We start from the raw sequence: 27,065 nt of genomic DNA, 5'->3' as shown, positions 1-27,065 counted from the left end.
ATTGACGAAATGAGTGGCATTTTGTTTTGTTTGAGTTTTAACTTGTCCAGTGGGGCAAGTAAATTTCTCTTCCACTTGTCCTACAAAAAATCCACTTGTCGCGGACAAGCCTTAATGTCGAGCCCTGAATTAGGTGTATTTTCATATAAATGAGGTTTATTGACCATGAATTCCAAAAAAAATGGTGTTAAATTAGAGTTGATAAGTTAGAAAGAAGTTGGCTAAGAAGATGTACACACAAGTGATACATTATGACTATGCTGCATAAACAAGCAAGAAAGACGGAGGACAACAAGTGCATGGGTTAAGAAAAAAATACAATGTTTTATGCTAATAAAGAGGCATAGTTTACTTCATAGGCAGTGTACTTGGGTTATTACATTATCTGGCTTACATGACTGACATAACCATTAAGATGTATCCTGGGATTCATTCAAAACTTTTTGTTTGAAAAAGTAAAGTATTTTTAAATTTGACTGAAAGAGAAAATGATATTGTTAATGGCAATTATTTCGGAGACACTTAATTGCACAGCAAATTTGGAGTTGACCAGAAAGACCTTTTTCTAAAAGTCTCTGTGTGTTCAGCTCTTAGTATTTTTGTAGCTTCTAACTACGGATGGGCTTGCGTATTAAAATTAGGATTCAAATGTTGATTTAGAATTTGAACGTTGCCGTTATGAATGGAGCTTCAAACTATTCAGTACAGCCTTAAAACTGTGACTGTTTTGATTGAAAATGAGCATTATGCATCTGATACATTGCTGAGCATTGTTATTGCTGCCGCCCTGCTCTTTTAGATGCGTTCTAATAATAGATTTCCCTTCCAGGAGGAATCAATCCCCCCTCTCGAGTAACTGACGCGATCACTCGATCTGGGGGAACGTTACTGGTGCCCATCCCTGATCCTAACTGGATCTCTGCGGTTTGAAGTTTACTTTCTCTCCTTTGTCCCTGTTTGTACTTTCAGATATAGATTTATTTTACCGTTTCATTTTCCCTTTCAGCTGTATAGGAGTCGTTTGAACCGCTGAGTTAAGTTACATTTGCTGATTTTGCTGCTTCATAATAAAAGCTTTTAAGTAACAAAATAATGGAGGATGTTTATTGTGGGCGAATTTATACTAAATTAAATGTGTGTATATATAGATAGATAGATAGATAGATAGATAGATAGATAGATAGATAGATAGATAGATAGATAGATAGATATAGATATTTATTTATTTATTTTTTTTTTTTTTTTTTTTTTTTTTTTAGCAAAAGCATTGACATGTTACCGACAGACTGTGTTCAAATTCACTTTTTTACTCACCGGCCAAGTTGGCGGCTAGATGAAAAAATCCACCGGCCAAGCATATTTTTTACCGGCCAAAATAACAAAGTTTTTGTAACTTAGGCCTACATAAGAAAACGTTATGGTTGAGGTTGCAAGTCCTGCTGGGAGGGATGTTAATGATAAACCGTTAACCGACAATAGGATTTTTGACCAATTAGCCTAATATTATCAGTTAAACCAATATTTAAAAAAATATATATAAAGTTTTTAAAAAAAAAACTTCTTTTGCATGTTAAAAATGTATGTAGGCTATAGGGTTGCAGGATAGTGACAAAATGTGATATTGCGATATTGATTATGACTATTGCTATATTGATATTAATTTCGATATTTTTAAACATGTAAAATTACAAACGTAATAACACATCTAAATAGTTTCATAACAAAGAAAACAAGTTTTGTTACAACACAAGGTTTATTTCAACTGACATACACAGTCCTATTGGACTGGTCCAACCTGAATAAATAAGGACCATGTCTATAGAACAGGACATGTTTTACTGGTTGGCACCCCTAGTAGGCATAGTATGTATTTCTTAACTGCAAATTAACTTGTTAGTCCTGTCGGCGACAGTGCGATAATAACATCCAAAATAGAAGACTCCCTCTTAGCCGTAGCCCCGAAAAGTCCCGCCATTCCTCTAACGACACACCGTCAAACAGGTAGCCTTGTTCTAATGGAAATGCATATCGCCGCTGGGCTGACGCAGAGGCATGGAAAACCGTCAGAAGCTTTGTCAGAGAACTCCCTTCAGAGCGGTTACACTCTGTTCTTGGCTCAGACCAGTAAATCCAGAGGACAGATTTGATTCAGCTGCTTGATTGAAGCTCCATAGATGAGCATCAGGTTGCGTTATGTTTTTAGTCACCAGCAAATGTGAGCCACTCCATTGAAGACCTGTTTTTGCTTCACAAAGCTGACTGCCGGGATCAGTTACAGCTGCGGGGCTTAGCAGTATGTCTAGTCGCGTGTGCCGTGGTGGCCTTTTCTTTGGCTGTGTCGAAAAGCTCGTCCTAGTCTGCCGATAGATCCTTCTTCCCCCTTGCTCAGTGTACCCTCGTCAGCATCTGGCACCCTGCAATACCATACAGTTCTTATTTTGCTCTCTGCTTTTGTCTTTGCAGAACTGAGGACCCAGCCACAATCCCTGACACTTCCCATTTGTGTCGAGGTGAGATGTTTTACTTTTGAGTGTTGACAGTGCTGTCACAGTATCAGCACACGAGTAACCGAAGCAGCACATGCATAACACATGCAGTCTCTGTCGAAGCCAAGCTTGCTTGGGTTAGAGCTGGGCGATGTGGAGAAAATCAAATATCACGATATGTTAGACTAAATGCATCGGTGGCAATATTGTTGCCATATCGTAGGGTTGACTTTTGGTGCTTTCACCAAAAGTCTATTTATAAAAACTCTATTTTCACTTGTCTTAGCAAGTCATCCCAGGAACTGCAACTAGTGCAAAATTCTGCTGCTAGGCTGTTGACCAGGTCTAACAGAATGTCACACATCACTCCTGTGTTATCCATGTTACATTGGCTTCCAATAAAGTTCAGGATCCAATTTAAGGTTCTAGTTCTGACATATAAAGCATTGTATGGTCAGGCGCCTGTTTATATCTCTGACCTGCTCCAGCCGTACATCACTACCAGGTCACTCAGGTCTTCTAACCAGGGACTACTGATGGTCCCTCGCACTCGTTTAAAGACTAAAGGTGACTGTTCTTTCGAAGTGGTAGCTCCGACCTTGTGGAACGCTCTTCCTGTTAACTTACGTTCTGCAATCTCGGTTGACGCTTTTAGAAAGCATTTGAAAACATACTTGTTTCAAATGGCTTTTTGAACCCTCACTCAAACTGCGTTTATTGTTGCTTGTTTATTTTCTGTTTTGGATTTTAATGTTTTTTAATCAAATGTCTTTTGTTTGAAGCACTTTGTGACTCTGTCTGTGAAAGGTGCTATATCAAATAAATTACTTACTTACTTACACGAAAAATGTACACCATGAGATTTTAGATACTGTACATAATCACCAATAATGTGGATATGACTAAGTGGGTAATGGCAAATAACAGAACAGCTAAAACACTAGTTAAATATTACGATATCCAAAATGTAAGACTATATCTAGTCTCATGTGTCGATGTCAATAGGATATTGATATTTTGCCCAGCTCTACCTTGGCTGCTTGCTGTATATTTCATATGTATTGTGAATGAAGAGATTCTGGTGTAATTCAGAAGTCTACATGGATTTTCATTATGGCTTTCTACAGCCAAAATAACTTTTTGATTGTCATTTATTACACTGTTATATAGACACCTTATCTTATCGCTTGTACGTCTGTGCCATGTTTGAAAGGCGTGATTATTAACAATGTTCTCTTTTTGCTTCTTTAGGTCTGTTTCCCACTAAATGTGGGGGAGCATCTGGAGTTGATTAAGAGATATTGTATCATGAAGCCCAGATTAAGTGTTGTCTGCCCATCCAGAAATTCTCAGTTATTACCTGTAAGTATATTTCCTAAGGCATTATTCCAGCACGCTAATCTCAAGCGCTAAACAAACTAGAGCTGTACAATATATCGTTTTTTTATCATCATTGCAATATCAAAAGGCGCAATACACGTATCGCGAACGGCTGCAACATATCGCGATAGACACTCAGATTTTTTGTGTTAGTTGAAAGAACATGGCAGTAGAAAACTGCTTTTTAAAAGGTTACTGACGTTCTTTTTTTAGTGCTGCCTTTTATGTTTAATTCCATGTTCAATTTGTTCAATAAAAGAATGCTAGAACTGATTTCCTTTTGTTTGTTTCAAAATCAACGAGCAATTTGTTGTATTTTAGCAGAATACTGGAAGCAGCAGAAATGCAGAACTGAGTACACTTTAATATCTGTTTATTTATCGCAAGTAATATCGTTATCGTGATATTCAACAACGATATCGCATATCACATATTTTCCTCATATTGTGCAGCCCTAAAACAAACCACATTCAATACTTAATTGCCATGTCGACATATTTGATAGGAATTTGGTTTGGTGAACTCGCACAAAACAAGAATAAACCAAAACCTCAAGTCACATGAATTTGGCACATAAAATACCAATAATACATAGTTAAACAGCCATTGGCAAGCATGGGGATGCCGACAGTACCACAAACGCATACACATATAGGTCTTTTTGGACGGGGAGCAATCAATGCGCCTAGTAATTAATTTTGGTTACACTTTACTTGAAGGTATCTACATAAGAGTGACATGACACTGTCATGAACGGGTCATAAACATTATAAACAAGTCATAAACGTTTATGACATAACGCTTCTTTTAGTAAGTGTCATTCGGTTTTTGTCATGACAAGTTAGGGTTCATGTGTCATGACTGTGTTCATGACCGTGTCATGTCACTCTTATGTAGATACCTTCAAGTAAAGTGTTATCTTAATTGTAATGAGCTTAGGGGGGCATGGGCAATCTGGCAGGCGAATTGACCAGTAGGCGCAATCCCGCGAAACTGTCGCGGTCGTTCTCGTCAAATGGCACTGAGCAACGCACGGATTCTTGCTGTTTGTGAGTTTCCCTAAAATATATAACCGTTATCAGGACATAAACAGCAGGGCTTTAGCATGCAAGGCATTGGCACAAGACTGGATGTATTGGGTAGCGTTGTAGCTTGAACTTAAATTAGGCTATAGAATTACGTCTATTTGTTTACACTTATATGATTAGGGATACGTGATACCTCAGTCAACTGATGTCATTCAGTTGTACCAGCAGGGAAACCGTAGTGCACAGAAGCTCGCAAAGTGCTTGTCTGCCCGTCTATTCATACGAGGAGCACAGCGAGGCCCTGCGGATCCAGGCAAGTACACAGGCAAAGTGTCACTGGCCGTCTGAAAAGACCTTTTCAGTGTGTTGTAGACAGGCATAATAACGGCACATTAGTGATGTAGGAGTTAAGGGCACGAACGGTCTCTGGGTAAGTGCTGTTGCACAACCTGGCTGTCTTAGATCTGATACATTTCCATCTTTTAAAAGTAGGGATGGATTTAAAAAGAGGGTTAGCACAAAGACATGAGTCCACAAGAATCTTTTTTTCACGTAGTCTAATAGTGTAGATTTTTAGCAAGGGACGGAAGACTCCCGGCCTGTGATTTGACGCAGTGCGTACCTTTTTTGTCCAGAAGTTTCCTGTCTTGTGCTGAGATGTATCTGCACCACACAGTTATTCCAAAGCTGTGGATGCTCTCGATCCCATTGCATCGTACCAGAGAATCCTATTTAACACTGAGCTGTAATCAACAAACAGAAGGGCTCCGCTCTACAAATCTAAAAGCAAACATTTTGGGGTGGCGGCTGAGATTAAGTTAGTTTTTACTGTTTGGCCTACGCAGGAGGTTACCAACCTATTGTTCAGTAATTAAAAATGGAGCCACACAAGATATGAGAATGAGGCAGTGGGACAAAGCTGGTATCAAACCTGCAGTCAAATTTAGTGTACTTCATCAGCCAGGTTAGGATTAGAAACTAGGATGACCATGGTTTGTTACTGTACACTGTAGCTAATCTAGATGGAATACATGGATCTTCAACACATTTCATATAAGAGGTGACAACATTTATGTATTTATCAGGACAAGGCACATTAAATAACAATTCTCCAAATGCGCCAGCTGGCTATTTTCAACTGCAGTCCTAGTTACCTAGCATGTATGTCTTTATTGTGGGAGGAAACTAACTTTTACATCAGTAAAATAGTCTAGATCTTCATTTGCCTCCTTACTTATCCCCCAGTTAGTTCACAGAAGACGGTCGTTAAACCTGTCTGTGTATTGAGGGGACCATTGCCTGGCTATAGTCTTCCTGGGTTTCTCAGTGTTTAGGCCTGAATTATACTGGCCGTTCCCAACCTGACGCGTGCCATCCTGACGTCAAAATGACGTAGATCTTGCTGGCGCGCCTGGATTTATAGCGCACGACAAAGTGATACAGGAAGCATGAACGAGCTCCTGGGCAACCGGATGCCAGGACTCTCAGAGTGACTGCAAGTCTCTCCTGTAAACATACTGGGTTAAGATGAGCTCTTTTGTGGTGAATGAAAGGCTTGATCCGGCCAAGTAGGTCATCCAATCAAATCGAAGCATTGACGTCAATGCTGCTGCCAGTTCTGCTGTTGTTTACCTTTTTCTTCTTCTAGTCCGTAGAAAGAGCAACGTCGGTAGCCTTTGCTCATCAGTGCCACTGCTGTTCAGGAGAAGGCTGCAACTAGTGTCGCGACCACCAGCGCGGGTATAAATAGTTACAGCGATTCCATGACGTCACATATGCGCGCGCTAGCTGGGTTGCGGTTACTGTAAAACACGCATTAGGGAATGAGAGACATGTTGTGGTCTGACTCTCCAAGGGAGCTCTCGCCACCGCGTGAAAAGCCGATGGAATAACACCGAGACATTTGATTGGGTTTTCACGCCTCGTGGCAGCAGAGATTTGCTCCTTGTACCTTTTTTGGAGTACTTTTCTCAAGCTTACATGGCTAAAATCACCCAACACCAAAACTACCAAGTCTGGGTTTGAGTTTTCTGCGTCCATGATGTGGGTCAATAGCTGTCGAGCCGTAACTGTAACAAGCTGGCGAAAAGCCGTCGTCTGGTCAAAGAAGCTAGCTCTTGAACCCGTTTAAAGATGTTCTCGTTAGACAACATTGTTCCAGACATTGTAATTAGTTATCTGTGCCAGAAACTCTCGTGCTGCAGGCTGCTGTGTGGCTGATGTGTTTCTTCTCACCCCTGGCTTTGCTGATGAGGTTTTTTTCAGCTTTCTTAAGGAAGAGTAAGAAAAAGTGTGCACCGTATCTGCCGTACACTGTACATTAACACAGTATGCTCATCTCCCCCTGCCAGTGAACTTCTGAAAAGAAGGACAATGAAATGAGATAAAGTGGACGACTGGAGGAGCCCAGCCCCCTCACCTCCACCTCTTTGAAGCATGGCAGGCCTACAGCTTGTCACCCCTGCCACTTCACCCATGGGGCCTTTCTTTGGTCTGCCATGGCAGCAGGAGGCTATCCATGATAACATCTACACACCTAGGAAATATCAGGTAAGAAGGCTGTGCTTACTAGCTGCTTGATACACTGTATAAGCATGTACAGGCTAAGTCCTGATTTATAGTTCTGCGTTAAATCTACACCGTAGGTACGTACGCAGGTACGCGTAGATACCTGACGGGCACCTCTCCAGAAATGTGCAGTGCTAAGCATAAGTGAATACACCCATGTTAAAGTTGACTAAAAAGAGGAATAAAAAATCCTCTTTTGGAAATTGATCCTGCCTTAATTAAAAAAAATTGGAAAAATCCAACCTTTAAGGACACCAGTTTTTTTTGTGAATGAATAATTTATTGTAAATAAATAAATGTTCTTCCTTTAAAATACAGGGGGCATAAGTATACACACCCCTATGTTAAATTCCCACAGAGGCAGGAAGATTATTATTTTTAAAGGCCAGTTATTTCATGGATCCAGGACACTATGCATCCTGATAAAGTTCCCTTGGCCTTTGGAATTAAAATAGCCCCCCATCATCATCACATAGCCTTCACCATACCTAGAGATTGGCATGGGGTACTTTCCATAAGCTCATCTCTCAATGCAAATCAAACCAGCTATTAGGCTAACTGAAATAAAACCATGCCAATCTCTAGGTATGGTGAATGCTATGTGATGATGTGGGGCTAATTTAATTCCAAAGGCCAAGGGAACTTTATCAGGATAGAGCCCCGCACAACCATAAATCCACCTTAGGGCATTAATGTCACAGAAAAAATGTCATATTTAGAGCTATTCATGGCCGTTCTTTTATTTTTATTGAGTGGTATTGTATTGTATTTTAGTTGAGACTTTTCCTTCATCAGCTCACTGTCTGTGAACCTGTACCTTTTGTCCACAGGTAGAACTTCTTGAAGCAGCTCTTGAACATAATACTATCGTCTGCTTGAATACTGGCTCAGGGAAGACCTTTATTGCAGTACTTCTAACGAAAGAGCTCTCCCACCAAATCCGTGGACATTACCAAGAAAATGCGAAGAGGACTGTTTTTCTGGTGAACACAGGTACCTGCAACCTTTTTATTTTATTTTTTATTTTTTATGTGCCACGGATGCACATGGAGTGTTTTCAATTCAAATACATGGAGTGATTTGACTTGGAATTTAATTCTCTGGTCTACATTGTCCAGTTGTGTCTGTAGTTCAGCAAGCAGCTGCAGTCAGGACTCACTCGGACCTCCAAGTGGGAGAGTACACAGATCTGGAGGAGACCTCAGCATGGACAGACCAGCGGTGGAGTCGAGAGATCATCGAGAATCAGGTGTGCTGATCATTCTCATTGGCTTCTACAATAACGCTAGCGTCATACTAGTTTCATGCTTAGACATTGGGACTTCTCAGGTTTGAGAATAGGCCAAGGTGGTTGTTTTCTGTTTCAAATATTTTTATTTTGAAGCTTAATTTCAAAAATCAAGTATACAAACAAAGATAAGGAAGGAAAATAAAGATAAATAAAAACTTACAAACGAGAGGCCCTAATCCCTACCCACAGTAACCCTCCCCGGACTGGGGTCAGGATACTGCTTGTCCTCTAAGATAAGATTCCAAAGGACCATAGGCAGGCTGGGGGAACTCATATTAATGTTAAAAAAAAACTCATAAAGTGACATTTTCATGCCATGGGACCTTTTTAAGGATGAACCGGATCCTCTCAAGGTGGAGTGTGTCCATCATCTCCGTGAGCCATATCTTCAGTGTCGGTCCCTCTTTCTTTTTCCAGAATAAGAGGATACACATCTTTGCAGTGAGAATTCCATATGCCAACAAGCGCTGTTGTGCCAGTGTCAGTCTCTTTGCTTCATTGGATATCCCGAAGATTACTAAAACTGGATCTGGGACAATTTGAATATTCAACACCTTAGACATGAAACTAAAGATATCACTCCGGTAACCTTGTATTTTGCAACAAAGAACATAACTATGAAGTGAATCACCAACATATGAGTGTCACATTTTTCACACAGAGGAGAGAGCTCAGGAAAGATCCTATGAAGTCTTCCTTTGGAGTAATGTAGCCTACGTAGGATTTTAAACTGTATTAGACCATGACGTGCGTTTATGGAGCACTTGTGGATGCATGCTAAACTATCGTCCCATAGGCTAGGTCATTTTGTATGTTCATACCCAACTCCTTTTCCCAATCCGCTTTAACAGTGGCAGTAGTTCGGCGGCTTATCTCTTGTAACTTAATCATATAAACAGGATATGTTGTGATCTGACCTCCCTAACTCCGAGGTGGTTGTTTTCTAAAGGTGGCCTTTTCATAAATACACGGAACAACAAGTTATAAAAACATGACATTCTTAATTACAGCACAGTCAAGTGTAGAGCTGTCAATCTTCCTTTATATTACCATTCAAATTATGTTTGATTATGTAATGCTGAAATTCAGCCTATTATCAATCTTTACTACACAGGCTTTTGTATTGTCAATGCCACTTTCAGCATGTGGTTGTCGTCGTCGTTATAATTTCTGAGGACATTAAACCATTACACACAAAAAAGAAAGTTGGTGTACTAATCAGGGTTCAAAATGATCACCGTATACCAGCCAAATGATGGTAAAATATGCAAGTGGCTGGTAGATTTGCTTCACTCACCAGCCAAAATAACAATGGCAATCTTTTGAGTGGCTGGTAACATTTGAACATTCACTAGCCATTTGGCTTAGGGCTGCTCGATTATGCAAAAAATAATAATCACGATTATTTTGGTCAATATTTAAATCGCGATTATTTAACACGATTACTCATTAACCTTTGGATACAATGGATAGTGTCCAGGGTATAATCTTATCTCACAGAAAGTCTTTGGATCAGAATAAATTCTGTTTTGTGAGTCGGTTCAGCTACAGATATCACACATAATTTACACAGCTAATGAACAATTCCAGATTCATAACACAATGTGCATCTCACATCACATTTTCACTCACTATGACCACTACTAGCCTACTGCCATTACTAAACATTGTGCCAAAAATAATGTCGCCCTCAGTGGGCTTATTTACGAAGGAAAAATCCAGCACATAGGCGGTACCTTAGAGTAACGTTACGTGAAACAGGTGATTTAATGTCCCTGCTCATTTTACATACAGTTTAACAACAAACTAAATGCTGAGGGAACGTTACTTTGATTTTTCATGTTGTTTTTTAGCAGTATGCCTATATGCACCGCCACTAAGCTGGAACAAGTTTTAAACAGTAAGTGAATACAGCGTGTCAGGAGAATACAAAGTTTACTACAGCGGGGAGGCAGTGGCAGAGGGACTGCAGCCGCAGGGTTAGCTAACGTTAGCTGCTCCCAGACAACCGAGTTGGTTTTGCCTTTTTTGCTCACCAAAACAGTGCTGTGGCTGCTCTCCTTCTGCCATCTTTATTTGCGCTGAGTTTTTATATTCCAGCGGAGGATATGCACACAACTTGCCTCCCTGACTGTATAGGCTGAGAGAGTTTATGGCTTCGGGAGGGGCGGATGTGTGCGTGCAGATGTGTGCGTGCAGATGCGCGCATCCGCGTATTATTCAGAACACAAGACAAAATAAGAGTGTTCTTGCTAAACAGAACATGGCAAAATAATCGTTTTTTCTCGATTATACTATTTTGGTGATCGTTGGGAGTTGAAATTGAAATTCAATTAATTGCACAGCCCTAATTTGGCTTATGGACGAAAAACTTCATTTTAAACCCTGGTTCTAATCCTTGTTCAGTCACTAATAAAAAATATCGGTGAACAAAAAAAAAGAAAGAAAAGCTCATCTGGTCATGGGTCACATCTCTCGCCTGCATCCAGGCGCTATCTCACGGTCACTCAAAGACTACAATTACCAAGTAGAATAGATGTGCTGTCTATTCAACACACACACACACACACACACACACACACACACACACACACACACACACAAAACACAAACAAGCACACAAACACGCATCTCTGTCTTACACACACGCGTCTCGGAGCTAGCACGTACACCATATGAATGTCATTCCATAGTCTTGACTGAATAACTCCGTGTTCACTGTTGATAATGTTTTCTCTCTTCCTGTGATTTTTATTTTTTATTATTATTTTTTGGGGGGACATTTTAGGCCTTTATTTCCACAGGACAGCTGAAGACATGAAAGGAGAGAGAGAGGGTAAACCTCTACATATGTGCGCCTGCTCTACCAACTGAGCTAACCCGGCCACTCTTGCTGTCATTCTTAACTTTCCCTTATGCAGGTGCTGGTCATGACTTGCCACATATTCCTGCACATTCTGAGGAAGAAAATCTTACCGTTGTCTAAAATCAACTTGGTGGTTTTTGACGATTGTCACCTGGCCATCACAGACCACCCCTACTGTGAGATAATGAAGGTGAGATTGTGTTTGCAAAGTAGAATGTGTGTGTGTGTGTGTGTGTGTTTGTGTTTGCAGGACTGGCAAACAGTCGTCCAAGAGAACTGTGAATGACCTGGCACTCTTCTCTCTCTCTCTCGCTCTCTCTCTGTGCAGCTGTTTGAGGGCTGCTCATGCAGTCCTCGTATCCTGGGTCTCACAGCCTCCATTCTGAATGGAAAGTGTGACCCGTCAGAACTGGAGCACAAGATCCAGAATCTGGAGAGCATCCTGAAGAGCAATGCTGAAACTGCCACTGACCTTGTGGTCCTGGACAGGTACGACAAGCACGTATATACAACCTAAACCAAGGGGCTGGACAACTACATCTATGGCTAAATGTGTCCAGATTCTGATTGGGACTCAGTGCACGTCGAGATCAACAAAAGCGATCTCCGCAGGGTTGTGTGGGCGATGGGAGTGTCACTTAAATGGCTCGTCTGTGTGACGTCCTGTTGTGCTATTTAACCCCCCGATGTAGCACAAGTAGACTTTCTATTTGACAATTATTGTTTTCCGTCCGATCGTTCATAGATCTTGACATTTCCCGCCACACTCGAAGGTTACTTCATTCATTCTCCCCGGATGCTGCCTGTTGAATCTGTCTCAAAGAAAGACAAAACCAAGTCAAAGTCCAAATTAAAAATAGAATACCTACCCAATGAACGATTATCAGAAAAGTCGAATATTCAGATCCAGCCCTAGCTACCACTAAACATTGCAACAAGCGATTTCACTGATTACAGTTCGTTCAAACAGACAAGGAACGCCTAGTTTGTAAAATCTCTCCGATGAATGAAACTCAACGGCCGCAGTAGATGCCAGAAACAAGGACTCACGGGTGTGTGCTGAAGTCTAACCCGTGCACTGTATTATATTTCAGATACGCCTCTCAGCCAAGAGAAGTGGTGCTGGACTGCGGCCCCTACGTGGACAAGAGTGGCCTCTCTTCCTCTCTGCAGGTAGAGCTGGATGAAGCTCTCCACTTCCTCAATGACTGCAACGTATCTTTTGCCAGAGAGGACCGTGATCCCACGTACATCTCCAAACAGGTCAGAGCTAGCAAGATAAAGATTTAGTGGATTTTTATTTAAATTTTTAAATTTTTTTATTTGTTTCATTTAATCACATGATGATCAAATAATGCGATGAAATCAACAGCGTATGCAGGTAATAATATGCCAATGTTGTGGTTACAACCTTTCTGCTGCTCCTCAGTGACGGGAAGATCTGCCATACCTGTAAACTGGTCGCTTTTCGGCGAAAATCGCCGTTTTGAATGGGAAAATGTCATCCACGTGAATCGTGTAGATCCGAAGAGTTTTTATTTTCGGGAACCGAAACATCACCGCACGGGACGTTAGTTAACACTACACCTGACAGCGGGTAACGTTAGCCTACCGTTAGCTAGCAGCTGGAGGAAACCCGGTAAAAATACTGACAGCTAAACGGTGTAAAAGTGTGTCTGTATTTCACTGGAGAGGACTCTAACACCAGACTGTAGCTGCCGTTGTCTGAAAAACAACACAGACTCAGGAATTTACTGGTGAAATAGGTTATTGTTATAAGTTATTGTTATTACATTTTTAATAAATCATTTAATTTTGACCCAGTGGCCTTAGCAATAAACAAGCCGTTCTTTAATTTTTTATTTAATGTAATTGCTGTTTTGTATTCCATTTTTTTATTTAAGATCAACTTTTTATTGTTTTAAATTTTTGAACAGACAAATACAATTGAACAAGGTGAGATATATAGATATATAGATAGATAGATATATATATATATATATATATATATATATATATATATATATATATATATATATATATATATATATATATATATATATATATATATATATATATATATATATATATATATATATATATATATATATATATATATATACATATACATATACATACATACTGCACCTTCTTAAGTTCATGAGTTCATACAAAGGTTGCCAGAAAGGTTCTTGAGGCTAAAAGTAAGGGGGGGACCCAAATCAAACTGCTCTTCACACGGTCTCTGTCCCATCCAGGTCCTGAGTGACTGCCGGGCCGTGCTGCAGGTCCTGGGACCCTGGTGTGCAGACAAGGCCGCAGGCATCATGGTGCGGGAGCTCCAGAAGTACATCAAACACGAGCAGGAGGAGCTCAACCGCAAGTTTCTGCTCTTCACCGACACCATCCTGCGCAAAGTGCACGCCCTGTGCGAGGAGCACTTCTCGCCCGCCGCGCTGGACCTCAAGTTCGTCACCCCGAAGGTCCTGCGTCTGCTCGAGATCCTGCACGAGTACAAGCCCTTCGAGCGCCAGCAGTTTGAAAGTGTGGAGTGGTACAACAACCGCAACCAGGACAACTACGTGTCCTGGAGCGACTCTGAGGACGAGGACGAGGACGAGGAGGTGGAGGCCAAAGAGAGGCCCGAGGCCAACTTCCCCTCGCCATTCACCAACATCCTGTGCGGGATCATCTTTGTGGAGAGGCGTTACACAGCCGTCGTCCTCAATCGGTAGGGCTCCGACATCCCTGTGGCTGTTTGCCCTGTGGCGTGAGAGCTGTACTAAACACGTTTTTGGTAACACTTTACTTGAAGGTAGCTACATAAGAGTTATAACATTATAAACAAGTCATAAACGTTTATGACATAACGCTTCTGTCAGTAAGTGTCATTCGGTTTTTGTCATTTGTCAAGTTAGGGTTAGAGTTCATGTGTTCATAACAGTGTCATGTGTTCATGACCGTGTCATGTCACTCTTATGTAGATACCTTCAAGTAAAGTGTAACCCATTTTTCATATGTGGTCGTAGGGCTGCACGATATAAGTAAAATATCTTATTGCGATTATTTTGACTGATATTGTGATATGGTTCATGATACTGAAGGGAATGATCATTTTTTGATCATTATTCTCATTTTCATTGAAAAATATTAAAACATTTTGCGAGGATCTGTACCAAATAAAGTAAAAAATAAAAATCTTTACTCTGTAGGATAGAATTTTTATGCTGGGACGTCTCTGCAGCACCACAATACTTAATTCAGAATGGTTTGACACATGCGATTTGGATACAGTGAGGAAAATAAGTATTTGAACACCCTGCTATTTTGCAAGTTCTCCCACTTGGAAATCATGGAGGGGTCTGAAATTGTCATCGTAGGTGCATGTCCACTGTGAGAGACATAATCTAAAAAATAAAATCCAGAAATCACAATATATAATTTTTTAACTATTTATTTGTATGATACAGCTGCAAATAAGTATTTGAACACCTGTCTATCAGCTAGAATTCTGACCCTCAAAGACCTGTTTGTCTGCCTTTAAAATGTCCACCTCCACTCCATTTATTATCCTAAATTAGATGCACCTGTTGGAGGTTGTTAGCTGCATAAAGACACCTGTCCACCACATACAATCAGTAAGAATCCAACTACTAACATGGCCAAGACCTAAGAGCTGTCCAAAGACACTAGAGACAAAATTGTACACCTCCACAAGGCTGGAAAGGGCTACGGGGAAATTGCCAAGCAGCTTGGTGAAAAAAGGTCCACTGTTGGAGCAATCGTTAGAAAATGGAAGAAGCTAAACATGACTGTCAATCTCCCTCGGACTGGGGCTCCATGCAAGATCTCACCTCGTGGGGTCTCAATGATCCTAAGAAAGGTGAGAAATCAGCCCAGAACTACACGGGAGGAGCTGGTCAATGACCTGAAAAGAGCTGGGACCACCGTTTCCAAGGTTACTGTTGGTAATACACTAAGACGTCATGGTTTGAAATCATGCATGGCATGGAAGGTTCCCCTGCTTAAACCAGCACATGTCCAGGCCCGTCTTAAGTTTGCCAATGACCATTTGGATGATCCAGAGGAGTCATGGGAGAAAGTCATGTGGTCAGATGAGACCAAAATAGAACTTTTTGGTCATAATTCCACTAACTGTGTTTGGAGGAAGAAGAATGATGAGTACCATCCCAAGAACACCATCCCTACTGTGAAGCATGGGGGTGGTAGCATCATGCTTTGGGGGTGTTTTTCTGCACGTGGGACCGAGCAACTGCACTGTATTAAGGAGAGGATGACCAGGGCCATGTATTGTGAGATTTTGGGGAACAACCTCCTTCCCTCAGTTAGAGCATTGAAGTTGGTCGAGGCTGGGTCTTCCAACATGACAATGACCCGAAGCACACAGCCAGGATAACCAAGGAGTGGCTCTGTAAGAAGCATATCAAGGTTCTGGTGTGGCCTAGCCAGTCTCCAGACCTAAACCCAATAGAGAATCTTTGGAGGGAGCTCAAACTCAGAAACCTGGCTGATCTAGAGAAGATCTGTGTGGAGGAGTGGGCCAAAATCCCTCCTGCAGTGTGTGCAAACCTGGTGAAAAACTACAGGAAACGTTTGACCTCTGTACTTGCAAACAAAGGCTACTGTACCAAATATTAACATTGATTTTCTCAGGTGTTCAAATACTTATTTGCAGCTGTATCATACAAATAAATAGTTAAAAAATCATACATTGTGATTTCTGGATTTTTTTTTTTTTAGATTATGTCTCTCACAGTGGACATGCACCTACGATGACAATTTTAGACCCCTCCATCATTTCTAAGTGGGAGAACTTGCAAAATAGCAGGGTGTTCAAATACTTATTTTCCTCACTGTATGTTACTAGTTCAAGATTGCAATTTTGATAAAATTGCGATTAATTGTGCAGCCCTATGTGGTTTAATGTGAAGTCAATGACTCTTGTCTTTTAACTTGAACCTTGGCCCCTGTTGAATACACTTTATATCAAAGAACGCCGAGGTCCCCCTGTAAAGCTTCACACATGCAGAATAATTTGTGTATTGTTTTGAGAATAATTATGATTGTGCCGCTGCATCAATGTATTCTATCAGTGACACTTGCTGTCTGTGTTTCTTCCTCAGTCTGATCAAAGAGGCAGGGAAGCAGGACCCAGAGCTGGCTTACATCAGCAGCAACTTCATCACCGGCCACAGCATCGGCAAGAACCAGCCGCGGAATAAGCAGATGGAGGTGGAGTTCAGGAAACAAGAAGAGGTAAACCGTGGCAGACAGAAATTGCGTGGATATGTTTGACACTGAACAGCTGGCCCCTCGTTTTATCAATGAATGCACGCGTTAAAACTTGCCACTGGTAATGTTTTGATATAATATTGGGGACATCAGTAGCCTGACAAGCCAGACCAGGTCTGGAAACTCACCATTGGCTGGGCTCAATCCGAGGGGCGGGATCAACGGTTGTCTTTCAAATTTCCAACAGTAGTTGATAGATTAAACTTTAAACTCCGAACACATCTTCCTTTTTTAAGAATGAAAAAGAAAGAAAGAAAAGCTGAACTCCAAGTCTTCCAGAAGACCGCTGTTCGCCAGCAGCAGCAGCCATAAGCCAGCCCACCAACTCTACACAATGTTATTGGCCCAGCCAGAGTTTGGGTTTTCCAGCTCGCCAGCCAACAAATTACATTTGCTGCCGCTAGGGGGCGTCTAGATTTCTAGGCTAGGACATCAGGCGAGATGGATTGAAGTGTCTGTAACAGAAAAAGAAAGTTTTTTTTTTTTTTTGGTTTTTTTTCTGGGCTAAATTATTATTATTAATCGGATCGGTGCATAGTCTCACATACTCGCCAGTACCTATACGAGCATTTTAGGTGGTATCAGAGACTTTTTCAATATCGGTATCTAACAACTCTAGTAACAAAGACCTGAAGGAATTCCCTCGGGAGATAAAAAGGCCTAACCGTTAGTGGTAAGAGCTCTATGTCTGACAAGCAGAACTGCTCCCACACATTTAAAACACATTTCGGTGTTACCTCACTGTCCCCATCCAGCCCGATAGGAGCCCAGAAGCCATTTAATAGCAAGGAAGCGAGTCATTGAGCCACGTCTCTGTGAATGCCATGAGACAAGTATCCCTGTAATCACTAAGACAACTGATATTACTGTGTAATTTATTTTTTTTTTCCTTTAAAGGAATGGAAGTTGTGGTTTAATCACAGCAAATAGTTAAGAAAAGCAATTATCAAAACTCGATTCTCTTTCTCTCACAGGTTCTCCGCAAATTCCGGGCTCATGAAACCAACCTGCTGATCGCCACCAGCATCGTGGAGGAAGGCGTTGATATCCCAAAGTGTAACCTGGTGGTGCGGTTTGACCTGCCCACGGAGTACAGGTCCTACGTCCAGTCCAAAGGCAGGGCGCGAGCTCCCGTCTCCAACTACATCATGCTAGCTGACAGCGAGAGGACCAAAACCTTCGAAGAAGACCTCACTACCTACAAGGCCATTGAGAAGGTAACCTTTTCTCTTTGTCTGGTTTGATTTTAGTAAGTAGTTGATTATTGAAATGATGCAAGGAAAAATGTAAAACAACAAACAAATGTTAAGTATGTTTCTGATCTGTCTGATCTAGGAGGTATGTTAGTAGAAATATACAATATGTAATGGTCGAAAGGGACATTTCTGACGTCATCAGGTTGTTTTGGTTGGTTATTTTTTTTTTTATTTATCTTTTCGCACTTTTTCAAAGTTATTTTGTTTCTGTGTTTGATGTTTTTGTCACCCTTTTCAGTGTTTTGTCTGGGATTTGTTGACAGTTTTTTTTTTTTGACGTTTTTGTCAATTTTTCCATCGTTTTTGTGACCTTGCTTTTGCTATTTTTGTCACCCTTTTTGGCGTTTTGGTGCTTCTTTCCAACGCTTTGATCGCTTTTTTTTAGACACGTTTGCAATTTTCTTTCCATTTATTTAGTTTTTCCCAATGTTTTTGTCCAAAGTGAAACAGAATGAGGTAGTGATGATGCTCCCAATTTACTTTTGAGCAGATCTTAAGGAACAAGTGCTCCAAGTCGGTGGAGGTGAGTGAGTTTGAAGTGGAGCAGGTCCTGGACGATGACAACGTCCTCCCACCCTACGTGCTCCGATCTGAGGATGGAGGTCCCCGGGTCACCATCAACACAGCTATCGGACACATTAACAGGTATGGTCATGTTCAAGTCTTTAAATCCTCAATTCGATTGTACACACATAAATCTGCTTTAGAATAGCGTTTCTTAATGTCTTATTTGCCCTGGTGCTCAGGTATTGTGCCCGGCTGCCCAGTGACCCGTTCACCCACTTGGCACCCAAGTGTAAAACTGCAGAGAGACAGGATGACCGCTTCCAGTCAACGCTCTACTTGCCCATCAACTCCCCTCTGCGAGTTCCTATTAAGGTGAGAAGGAACATTGGCAATGGTTACACCAAGGGCTGGGCAATATGGACCAAACATCATATCTCTGTATTTTTTGGCTGAATGGCGACAGGCGATACATATCTAGGTATTTTCTACAAAGTGGGTTAAATGTTCAGTTGAAAGTCAAAGCCACGCGTGAGATGCCGCGAGCACTTTTAATAAAACAGACTGTAATCAAAATAAATGCAAGGACAGGGAAGAACCCTGTTTTTGTCTTTTAGGATTGTGCACCATTTCATCTATGATGATATATGATGATATAAGTAAACAAGCCTGCCTGTGTCTGTCTTTGCGTTGTCAGAGGGAAGTCTCAGAGCAGACACACACCGCTGGCCTGCTCACTTTTTTTGAGCACTGGCCTGATACAACTGGCTGGTTGTGTTTACTGGTGCGATTTTAACTTTTTACAGGCTCCGGGGGGGAAACCTGGCAATCCTTGTTGTTTTTCCAGCCTCCCTCCTCTGATTTAGTAAGAATGAATCGTATTACAACTTCTCAGGGTTCATTCATTGTATTGATGTGTCGCTGTCTTTACAGGGTCCTACGATGAACTGTGCCAGACTGGCAGAGAAAGCAGTTGCACTAGTATGCTGTGAGAAACTCCACAAGATAGGTAAAACCAGAACTGAGATTAAACAGATGCATGATTTGGACAAATCTTCACTGCCAGCCTCTCTAGAACTTTTTTTTTTTTTTTGGCATCTATTTGAGCTTGTTTATCTGGCTGTCTTGCCCCCCAGGTGAGCTGGACGATCATCTGATGCCGGTGGGAAAGGAGACGGTGAAGTACGAGGAGGAGCTGGACCTTCACGATGAGGAGGAGACCAGCGTTCCAGGCCGGCCCGGCTCTACCAAACGGAGGCAGTGCTACCCTAAAGCCGTAAGAAAGTCATTCTGCTTAAGTCTCGTCCATTACAGCTAGAGTTAACTGACCATCATTGGCAAAACCAATATTAATACAGTTTATTTCTATGGTTTGTTTCATGGGACGTATTGCATGCATGTTATGTGGAGAACTTTTGTTGCTGATATACTCCCATTAAAACAACTTCTGTGATGGAATTGCGTTAAAAATGCATCATAATGTTTAGTAATCATACAGTGAATCCTGTCAGTTCTGTCATTCCTCTTTCACCGGTCAAACAGTTATATAAAAATCAATTTCTATCTCTCTAACTTGGCTGGCTTTAAAGATAACTAACGCCGGCAGATTTAGTGAACTGTCGCTAATTCCCTGAGCTGGCTCTAACTTGTATCTTTTTAGTAACTTCACTGCACTCCAATCCAGTGTTTATTAATGTTCAACCGAAGGGGGCTTCCTCAAGTAAAAAAAAAATACACCACTCGGTTTTTTGTACATTGATACCGATGATCAGTGGGCCTCATTCGCCAAAAAGCTTTTTCTCAAATGATAATTTAGTAAATGGTCTCTCACTTGTCTTTTGTCCTCTGCAGATACCAGAGTGTCTGCGGGACAGTTACGCTGTACCGGAGCAGACGTACTACCTATATGTGGTTGGGATGGTCCTCACCACCCCTCTCCCTGATGAACTCAACTTCCGCAGGAGGAAGCTCTACCCACCGGAGGACACCACCAGGTGCTTCGGCATCCTGACTGCCAAACCCATACCTCGAGTACGTCACCTGGTTAAAAGCCTTCCTTTATTCTCTCAGATCGGATTGACATGTTTTCGAGGAATTATCAAAAGAAGAATTTGATTTGATTCTTTTTACGATACATGGGTGCCGATTCGATTTGTATTGCGGTTTTCATTTATTGCGATTCTAAGTATTGCGATTCAGTGCTATTGAGTATTGTGATTTTTCTCCCCCTTCTTAAACAAAAATGGAATAATACACTACTAGAGGCAATATATCATGAAGCATTTTAAAAACTTATTGTTTTCTAAAAAGAATGCACATCAAATGTCAGTCAGTCTGACATTTATTTCATTTTTAAAGAACAAAAAGATTTTCTGCATTTTTGCTTTCACTCTGTTTTGCTGGAAACAGAAATGATGTAGTCGCTGTCGGCGATACCGTATAAATAGAAAATATTTAGGTGAGTCATTGGTTGAAAAAGAGATACAAAAATTTATTCTGGGGGGAAAGAATCAATTTTAAAAAATCAACGCAAAAACAATTATGAAACGTTAGTCAGGGTTCCGCTTGGTCTTAAAAAGTCTAAAATTTCTAAATCAAAATTTTAGGCTTTAAAAAGTCTTAAAGTGCTCATGTTATGCTCATTTTCAGGTTCATAATTGTATTTAGATGTTATATCAGAATAGGTTTACATGGTTTAATTTTCAAAAAACACCATATTTTTGTTGTACTGCACATTGCTGCAGCTCCTCTTTTCACCCTGTGTGTTGAGCTCTCTGTTTTAGCTACAGAGTGAGACATCTCACTTCTGTTCCATCTTTGTTGGGAGTCTTGCATGCGCAATACCTAGGTAAGGACTACTAGCCAGTCAGAAGCAGAGTATGAGGGCGTGCCCTGACAGTACCTAGGTAAGGCCTACTAGCCAGTCAGAAGCAGAGTATGAGGGCGTGCCCTGACAGTACCTAGGTAAGGACTACTAGCCAGTCAGAAGCAGAGTATGAGGGCGTGCCCTGACAGTACCTAGGTAAGGACTACTAGCCAGTCAGAAGCAGAGTATGAGGGTGTGCCACGCTAGCAGCTAGGCGAGCATTATAACGTGTGTTACAAAGTGACCACGTTTGTTTCTGAAGTAAAGGCTGGACTACAATAGAGCTGTTTGGAGCAGTGTGTGAACAGTGTTTTCTGTTGGAGATGGTAATTCCCTTTGGGGGAGACTTTGGGCTTTTTCACTTTGTAAACCTATAACGTGCACAAAAAAGATATATAACACAATAAAGGAAAGGGGAAAAAGCCAAAAAGCATAATATGAGCACTGTTGTAGGTCTTAAATAATTTTAAACCGGTCTTAATTTTCCGTGTAACGCTGTCTCTAATGCTCATTGTTTTATTAATTTTGTGGGGTTGTAGTTCTTTCTTACACTAGTCCAAATATAATTCGCTCTAATCGTACAGATCATTATTACTACGTCTCGCTTTTATTCAATTTAAATATATTGATTTACTTTGCAAGTACTTTGCAGTGACTCTGCATTTTGTTGTACTTTTATGTCGTGATATAGGTCTTAAATTTCATTTATAATGGTCCTAAAAAGGTCTTACATTTACACAAACCCTGATGAGTGATTTGTTTTTCCCAACCCGTATTGGTTATGGATGGTGGCTGATGCTTTCCTTCTGTCCAGATCCCCCATTTCCCGGTGTACACTCGCTCGGGCGAGGTGACCATCTCCATCGAGCTGCAGAAGTCGGGCTTTGCGCTCACCACCGCCCAGCTGGACCTCATCACCCGCCTGCACCAGTACATCTTCTCCCACATCCTCCGCCTGGAGAAACCTGCACTGGAGTTCAAGCCCACGCTGGCCGACTCGGCTTACTGCGTTCTACCTCTGAATGTTGGTGAGTAGACTCCCTCTCAGCCGAGCGGGGCGGATTACTTCTCCAGGCGCGTGGAGATTAGGGCTGCACGATATGAGGAGAATATGCGATAACGTTGTTGAATATTGCGATAAAGATATTTTACTAAATAAATAAATAAACGGATATTGAAGTGTACTCAGTTCTGCATTTCTGCTGCTTTCAGTATTCTGCTAAAAACAACACATTGCTTGTTGAATTTAGAACAAATGAAAGGCAATCCTTTACAACATTCTTGTATTGATTTTATCAATTGAACATTGAATTTAATATAAAGGCACCACTAAAAAAAAAAAAGTTAAATTTTACAGCTTTAGTGCGTAACTTTTTGATATTAATGAACGTCCATTCCATTCAAGCCATTGCCAAATAAGTTGCTACAAAGCTAATTAAGACTATCAGCTCCACACAACTCTCTCTGGATTTCTCAGTATGGCTATGTTCAGGAGATTGTGTCGTGAAGATAATTACCTCTTCCGAAGGATCCATGTTTTTTTTAATCCTCCATGTCCTCGTTGGCTACTAGCAACTGCGTGGAGGAGGATTGTGCGCAATCACGGAAGGCTTGTATCATGTTGACGCTCCGACAGTGTTGTTGTCATTACCTAGAATTTAACATGGGGGCGACAGAAACTACGCACTATAGCTTTGAAGTGCAGTTTTCTACTGATATTTATTTTCAACTAACACAAAAAAATCGGAGTGTCTTTCACGATATGTCGCAGCCTTTCGCCATGTGTATATTGCGCAAGTTGATATCGCGATGACAATAAAAAAACAAGTCTACATATTGTGCAGCCCTAGTGGAGTAGCTGATTAGTTTTCCTTCCATTGTCCCCTCTCTGCCGCTTTGTTGGCTCAATCAGTTGGGGACTCCAGCACGCTAGATATGGACTTTGGGTTCATGGAGGACATTGAGAAGTCTGAGGCCCGCACTGGCATTCCTACCACTCAGTACACCAAGCAGAACCCCTTCATCTTCAAGCTGGAGGACTACCAGGACGCTGTCATCATTCCAAGGTACCACTGTACCACATATGTACTGTAGTTTTACTGTGTAGAAATTAGAGATGTTCCGATACCGATAGCAGTATCGCCTCCGATTCTGCCTAAAATGCTGGTATCTGAATCCGAAAGTACTGGAGTTTATGCACTGATCAGATACCACGCAATTTAGACCTGCAGAAAATCTACTTTAAATTAGTTCATTTATTTTCTTTCTCTGTTTTCACTCACTGTCAAACTGGGTAATAAAAGATTGAAATCAGATCACATCCATACAAGGATAGTAGTATACAGCTGTTAAAACAAAATTAAATGACATGCTGGTACAGTGCTAAGCATAAGTGAATACACCCATGCTAAAGTTGACTAAAAAGAGGAATAAAAATAATCTTTTAGACATAGATCTTAATGCCTTAATTAAAAATAATGAGGAAAAATCCAACCTTTAAGGACACCAAATTTTCTTTGTGATTGAATAATGTATCGTAAATAAATGTTTACAGTAGGCATAAGTAGGGCTGGGAAAAAAATCAATTTGATTTAAAAATCGAGTTGGTAGGTCAAATCGATTCATATTTTCAAAACATCGACTTTTTAGATTTTTTTTAATCCAAATACAGTATAAATAATTTGGATGTTTAACAATCTTTGTTGCACACTGCACAGTGACTTTTCACTTAGAGAAAGGGTTTACCTTTGCAATTTTGTTTATGTTGATGCACTTTAATTAAATACAATAAATATATATTTTTAAAATATATTTACAGTTTGCAGTTATTTTGTTTTAAATGGAAGGGGGGGGATCAAATCGTAAATCGAGTTTTTTATAATAAAAACGCAGATTTTTTTAGGGAAACAAATCGCCCAGCTCTAGGCATAAGTAAGTACACCCCTATGTTAAATTCCCATAGAGGCAGGCACATTTTTGTTTTAAAAGGCCAGTTATTTCATGGATGGGTACTTTCCATACGATCTCTCAATGTAAATCAAACCAGCTATTAGGCCAACTGAATTTAATTCCAAAGGACTAGGGAACTTTATCAGGATGCATAGTATCCTGGATCCATAAAATAACTGGCCTTTAAAAATAAAAATCTGTCCGCCTCTATGGGAATTTAACATAAGGGTGTACTGACTTATGTCCCCTGTATTTTAAGGAAGAAAAGTTATTTACAATACATTATTCATTCACAAAGAAAATTGGTGTCCTTAAAGGTTGGATTTTGTGCGCTGTAAAGAATACATTGTTGATTGGCGGTGCGCCCAAGTACAACCTATGTATGGGAAACACTGGTGTCAGTTGTTTTTCTATTAAATTTTGTATTGCTGTTTTATGTACTTTTTATTTATGTAATGTTGTCTATAGGGATGGGTATTGATAAAATATATTTGATACCGGTTCTTAAACGATACTGTTTTTGATAGAGATTTTACCAAACAAATTACAACATTTCACATTTTGGCAAAAATATTTTTATTTATTATTTAGCATCTACTGTGTGAGCGGTCTCTGTCTAAAGTAGAGTTTTTCCTGCGTGTCACAGACATTAGATGAGATTTACTCCTTAGGTATTGAATGACGAGGCATTTTTCAATACTCAGTACTATAGAGGTAATTTGGTCGGTGCCTAAAAAGTATTGAATTCGGTTCCCAGCCCTAGTTGTCTATCTGTATCGAGGCAGACTTCGAACCATCTGCCTTGGTTGTAAAGCACTTTGGGTCAGCTTCTGTTGTTGTAAATGTTGATCTACCCACTGCTCCTCTTCCAGGTATCGCAACTTTGACCAGCCTCATCGCTTCTACGTCGCTGATGTGTACACAGACCTGACCCCGCTTAGTAAGTTTCCTTCACCAGAGTACGAGACATTTGCCGAGTACTACAAAACCAAGTACAACCTGGACCTGTCCAACCTGAACCAGCCGCTTCTGGACGTAGACCACACCTCCTCCAGGTCAGCAGCACTGGGATCATGACAAGTTAAATATAGCTCAAGTTTTTTTTTTTCTTATTTTTTTTTTTTTCCTGAGTTTGTGCAACAGAACAGGTTTTATACAATGTTTTAAAGGGGAACTCCACCAATTATACACAACATACAGCGGAAAAACAAACCGTACAGTAAACACACAAACTTAAAATACTTTACACAGGATAGAAATTACAATATATTTTTTGTATAGTGTTAGTGTGGGTCATTACATTTTATTTAAGATGTTTATGGCGGGGATGAAGGAGCGTTCGTAAGTGTTTTTCTTGGCAAGAGGGACTTTATGAGTGGAGTACTCCTTTTTTAAAAGAGGTTTTCAGAATATTTTGAGTCAGTCCTTGGACCGTGGTCTTGTCTTATAATGTGACGAGCAAGAGCCAAACTTTAAAGCCCAGTGTCATAAAGTCAGTGTAATGACAGCTCTTTGTACATGAATTTTATTTGAACAGCTATAAAGTTGAGGCTCTTGTTTTCCTGTGCTCTCAGACTCAACCTGTTAACCCCGCGGCACCTGAACCAGAAGGGCAAAGCCCTGCCGCTCAGCAGCGCGGAGAAGAGGAAGGCCAAGTGGGAGAGTCTGCAGAACAAGCAGGTAATGGCTGCCTCTGTGGTCACACCGATGGCAGCGCTGTCCTAAAAAACACAGCCCCCTCATTCATTCCAATGGGACCACTGTGTTGGGCTCTGGCAAAAAAGGGTGCACCTGGATTAGTCTCGCATTGCCAGACCTTCCACGGCACTGCGGACGAGGGTCTGGCTAGTCCACACAGCATTCCGGGATGGGAGAAAAATGTGCTCTGGTTTATTGGCATTTCTTAAAGGAAAAAAAAATAAAAAATCACAATCTTCTTGGGCGGCGCTATGTGCCGGACGGAGCAACCGTGCCGCTGCAAAATAGCCTCGGGAAGGAACTTGTTTTGGTGGAACAAGTGTACGTTCAAAAGTTTAGAAATTTCCGGCGACACCGGAGCAATCCCGGAAGCGGAATTACGAATCCCACTATGGCCACGCCAAAGACCCGCCCTACGGAGCATCTTGATTGGTTTGGGTTAAGCATTTGACCTGGAGTGGTTAAGGTTAGGATCGCTGATTGGTCAGGGGATAGGACCTGAACAAATGGGGTTACGTTACCTTGCGTAAGAACGCACGCCTGGCCAGTAAATGCTAGAGAGAGAGAGAGAGAGAGAGAGAGAGAGAGAGAGAGAGAGAGAGAGAGAGAGAGAGAGAGAGAGAGAGAGAGAGAGAGAGAGAGAGAGAGAGAGAGAGAGAGAGAGAGATTTTAAACAGCTACGGGGAAAAATGACAACAGGAAATAAACATTTGTGGCCGGTTTGCTGATTTTAATTTATTAATAATATTTGGATAAAAATGTGGATACATTTTAGTCAACAAAGACACATAGACAGTCTTTCGTTTAGCATTCTGAATTTTCATCTCACACTGCCACAGCTAGAGTATATGATCCGTACA

General features: G+C 41.0%; 1 protein-coding gene across 1 annotated transcript in view; it reads left to right on the top strand.

The window, feature by feature from the left end:
* The window catches only part of dicer1 (dicer 1, ribonuclease type III), a 51,623-nt gene that overhangs the window by 7,652 nt on the left and 16,906 nt on the right, over nucleotides 1–27,065 (top strand). Inside the window, exons 2-21 of the mRNA XM_028566408.1 lie at nucleotides 2,464–2,510; nucleotides 3,738–3,848; nucleotides 7,246–7,444; nucleotides 8,293–8,455; nucleotides 8,581–8,711; nucleotides 11,675–11,809; nucleotides 11,948–12,108; nucleotides 12,714–12,882; nucleotides 13,878–14,350; nucleotides 16,764–16,896; nucleotides 17,907–18,149; nucleotides 18,679–18,833; nucleotides 18,935–19,067; nucleotides 19,626–19,701; nucleotides 19,829–19,968; nucleotides 20,544–20,723; nucleotides 22,373–22,586; nucleotides 23,471–23,624; nucleotides 25,380–25,562; nucleotides 26,082–26,187. Of these exons, the coding sequence (XP_028422209.1) occupies nucleotides 7,331–7,444; nucleotides 8,293–8,455; nucleotides 8,581–8,711; nucleotides 11,675–11,809; nucleotides 11,948–12,108; nucleotides 12,714–12,882; nucleotides 13,878–14,350; nucleotides 16,764–16,896; nucleotides 17,907–18,149; nucleotides 18,679–18,833; nucleotides 18,935–19,067; nucleotides 19,626–19,701; nucleotides 19,829–19,968; nucleotides 20,544–20,723; nucleotides 22,373–22,586; nucleotides 23,471–23,624; nucleotides 25,380–25,562; nucleotides 26,082–26,187 (3,063 nt within the window). The 5' untranslated portion in view covers nucleotides 2,464–2,510; nucleotides 3,738–3,848; nucleotides 7,246–7,330. The remainder of the gene's footprint in view (nucleotides 1–2,463; nucleotides 2,511–3,737; nucleotides 3,849–7,245; nucleotides 7,445–8,292; nucleotides 8,456–8,580; nucleotides 8,712–11,674; nucleotides 11,810–11,947; nucleotides 12,109–12,713; nucleotides 12,883–13,877; nucleotides 14,351–16,763; nucleotides 16,897–17,906; nucleotides 18,150–18,678; nucleotides 18,834–18,934; nucleotides 19,068–19,625; nucleotides 19,702–19,828; nucleotides 19,969–20,543; nucleotides 20,724–22,372; nucleotides 22,587–23,470; nucleotides 23,625–25,379; nucleotides 25,563–26,081; nucleotides 26,188–27,065) is intronic.

This window comes from Perca flavescens, chromosome 20 (assembly GCF_004354835.1).
Source record: "Perca flavescens isolate YP-PL-M2 chromosome 20, PFLA_1.0, whole genome shotgun sequence".
Taxonomy (NCBI): domain Eukaryota; kingdom Metazoa; phylum Chordata; class Actinopteri; order Perciformes; family Percidae; genus Perca; species Perca flavescens.
The sequence above is the reverse complement of the archived record's forward strand: the minus strand, read 5'-3'. Positions and strand labels throughout refer to the sequence as shown.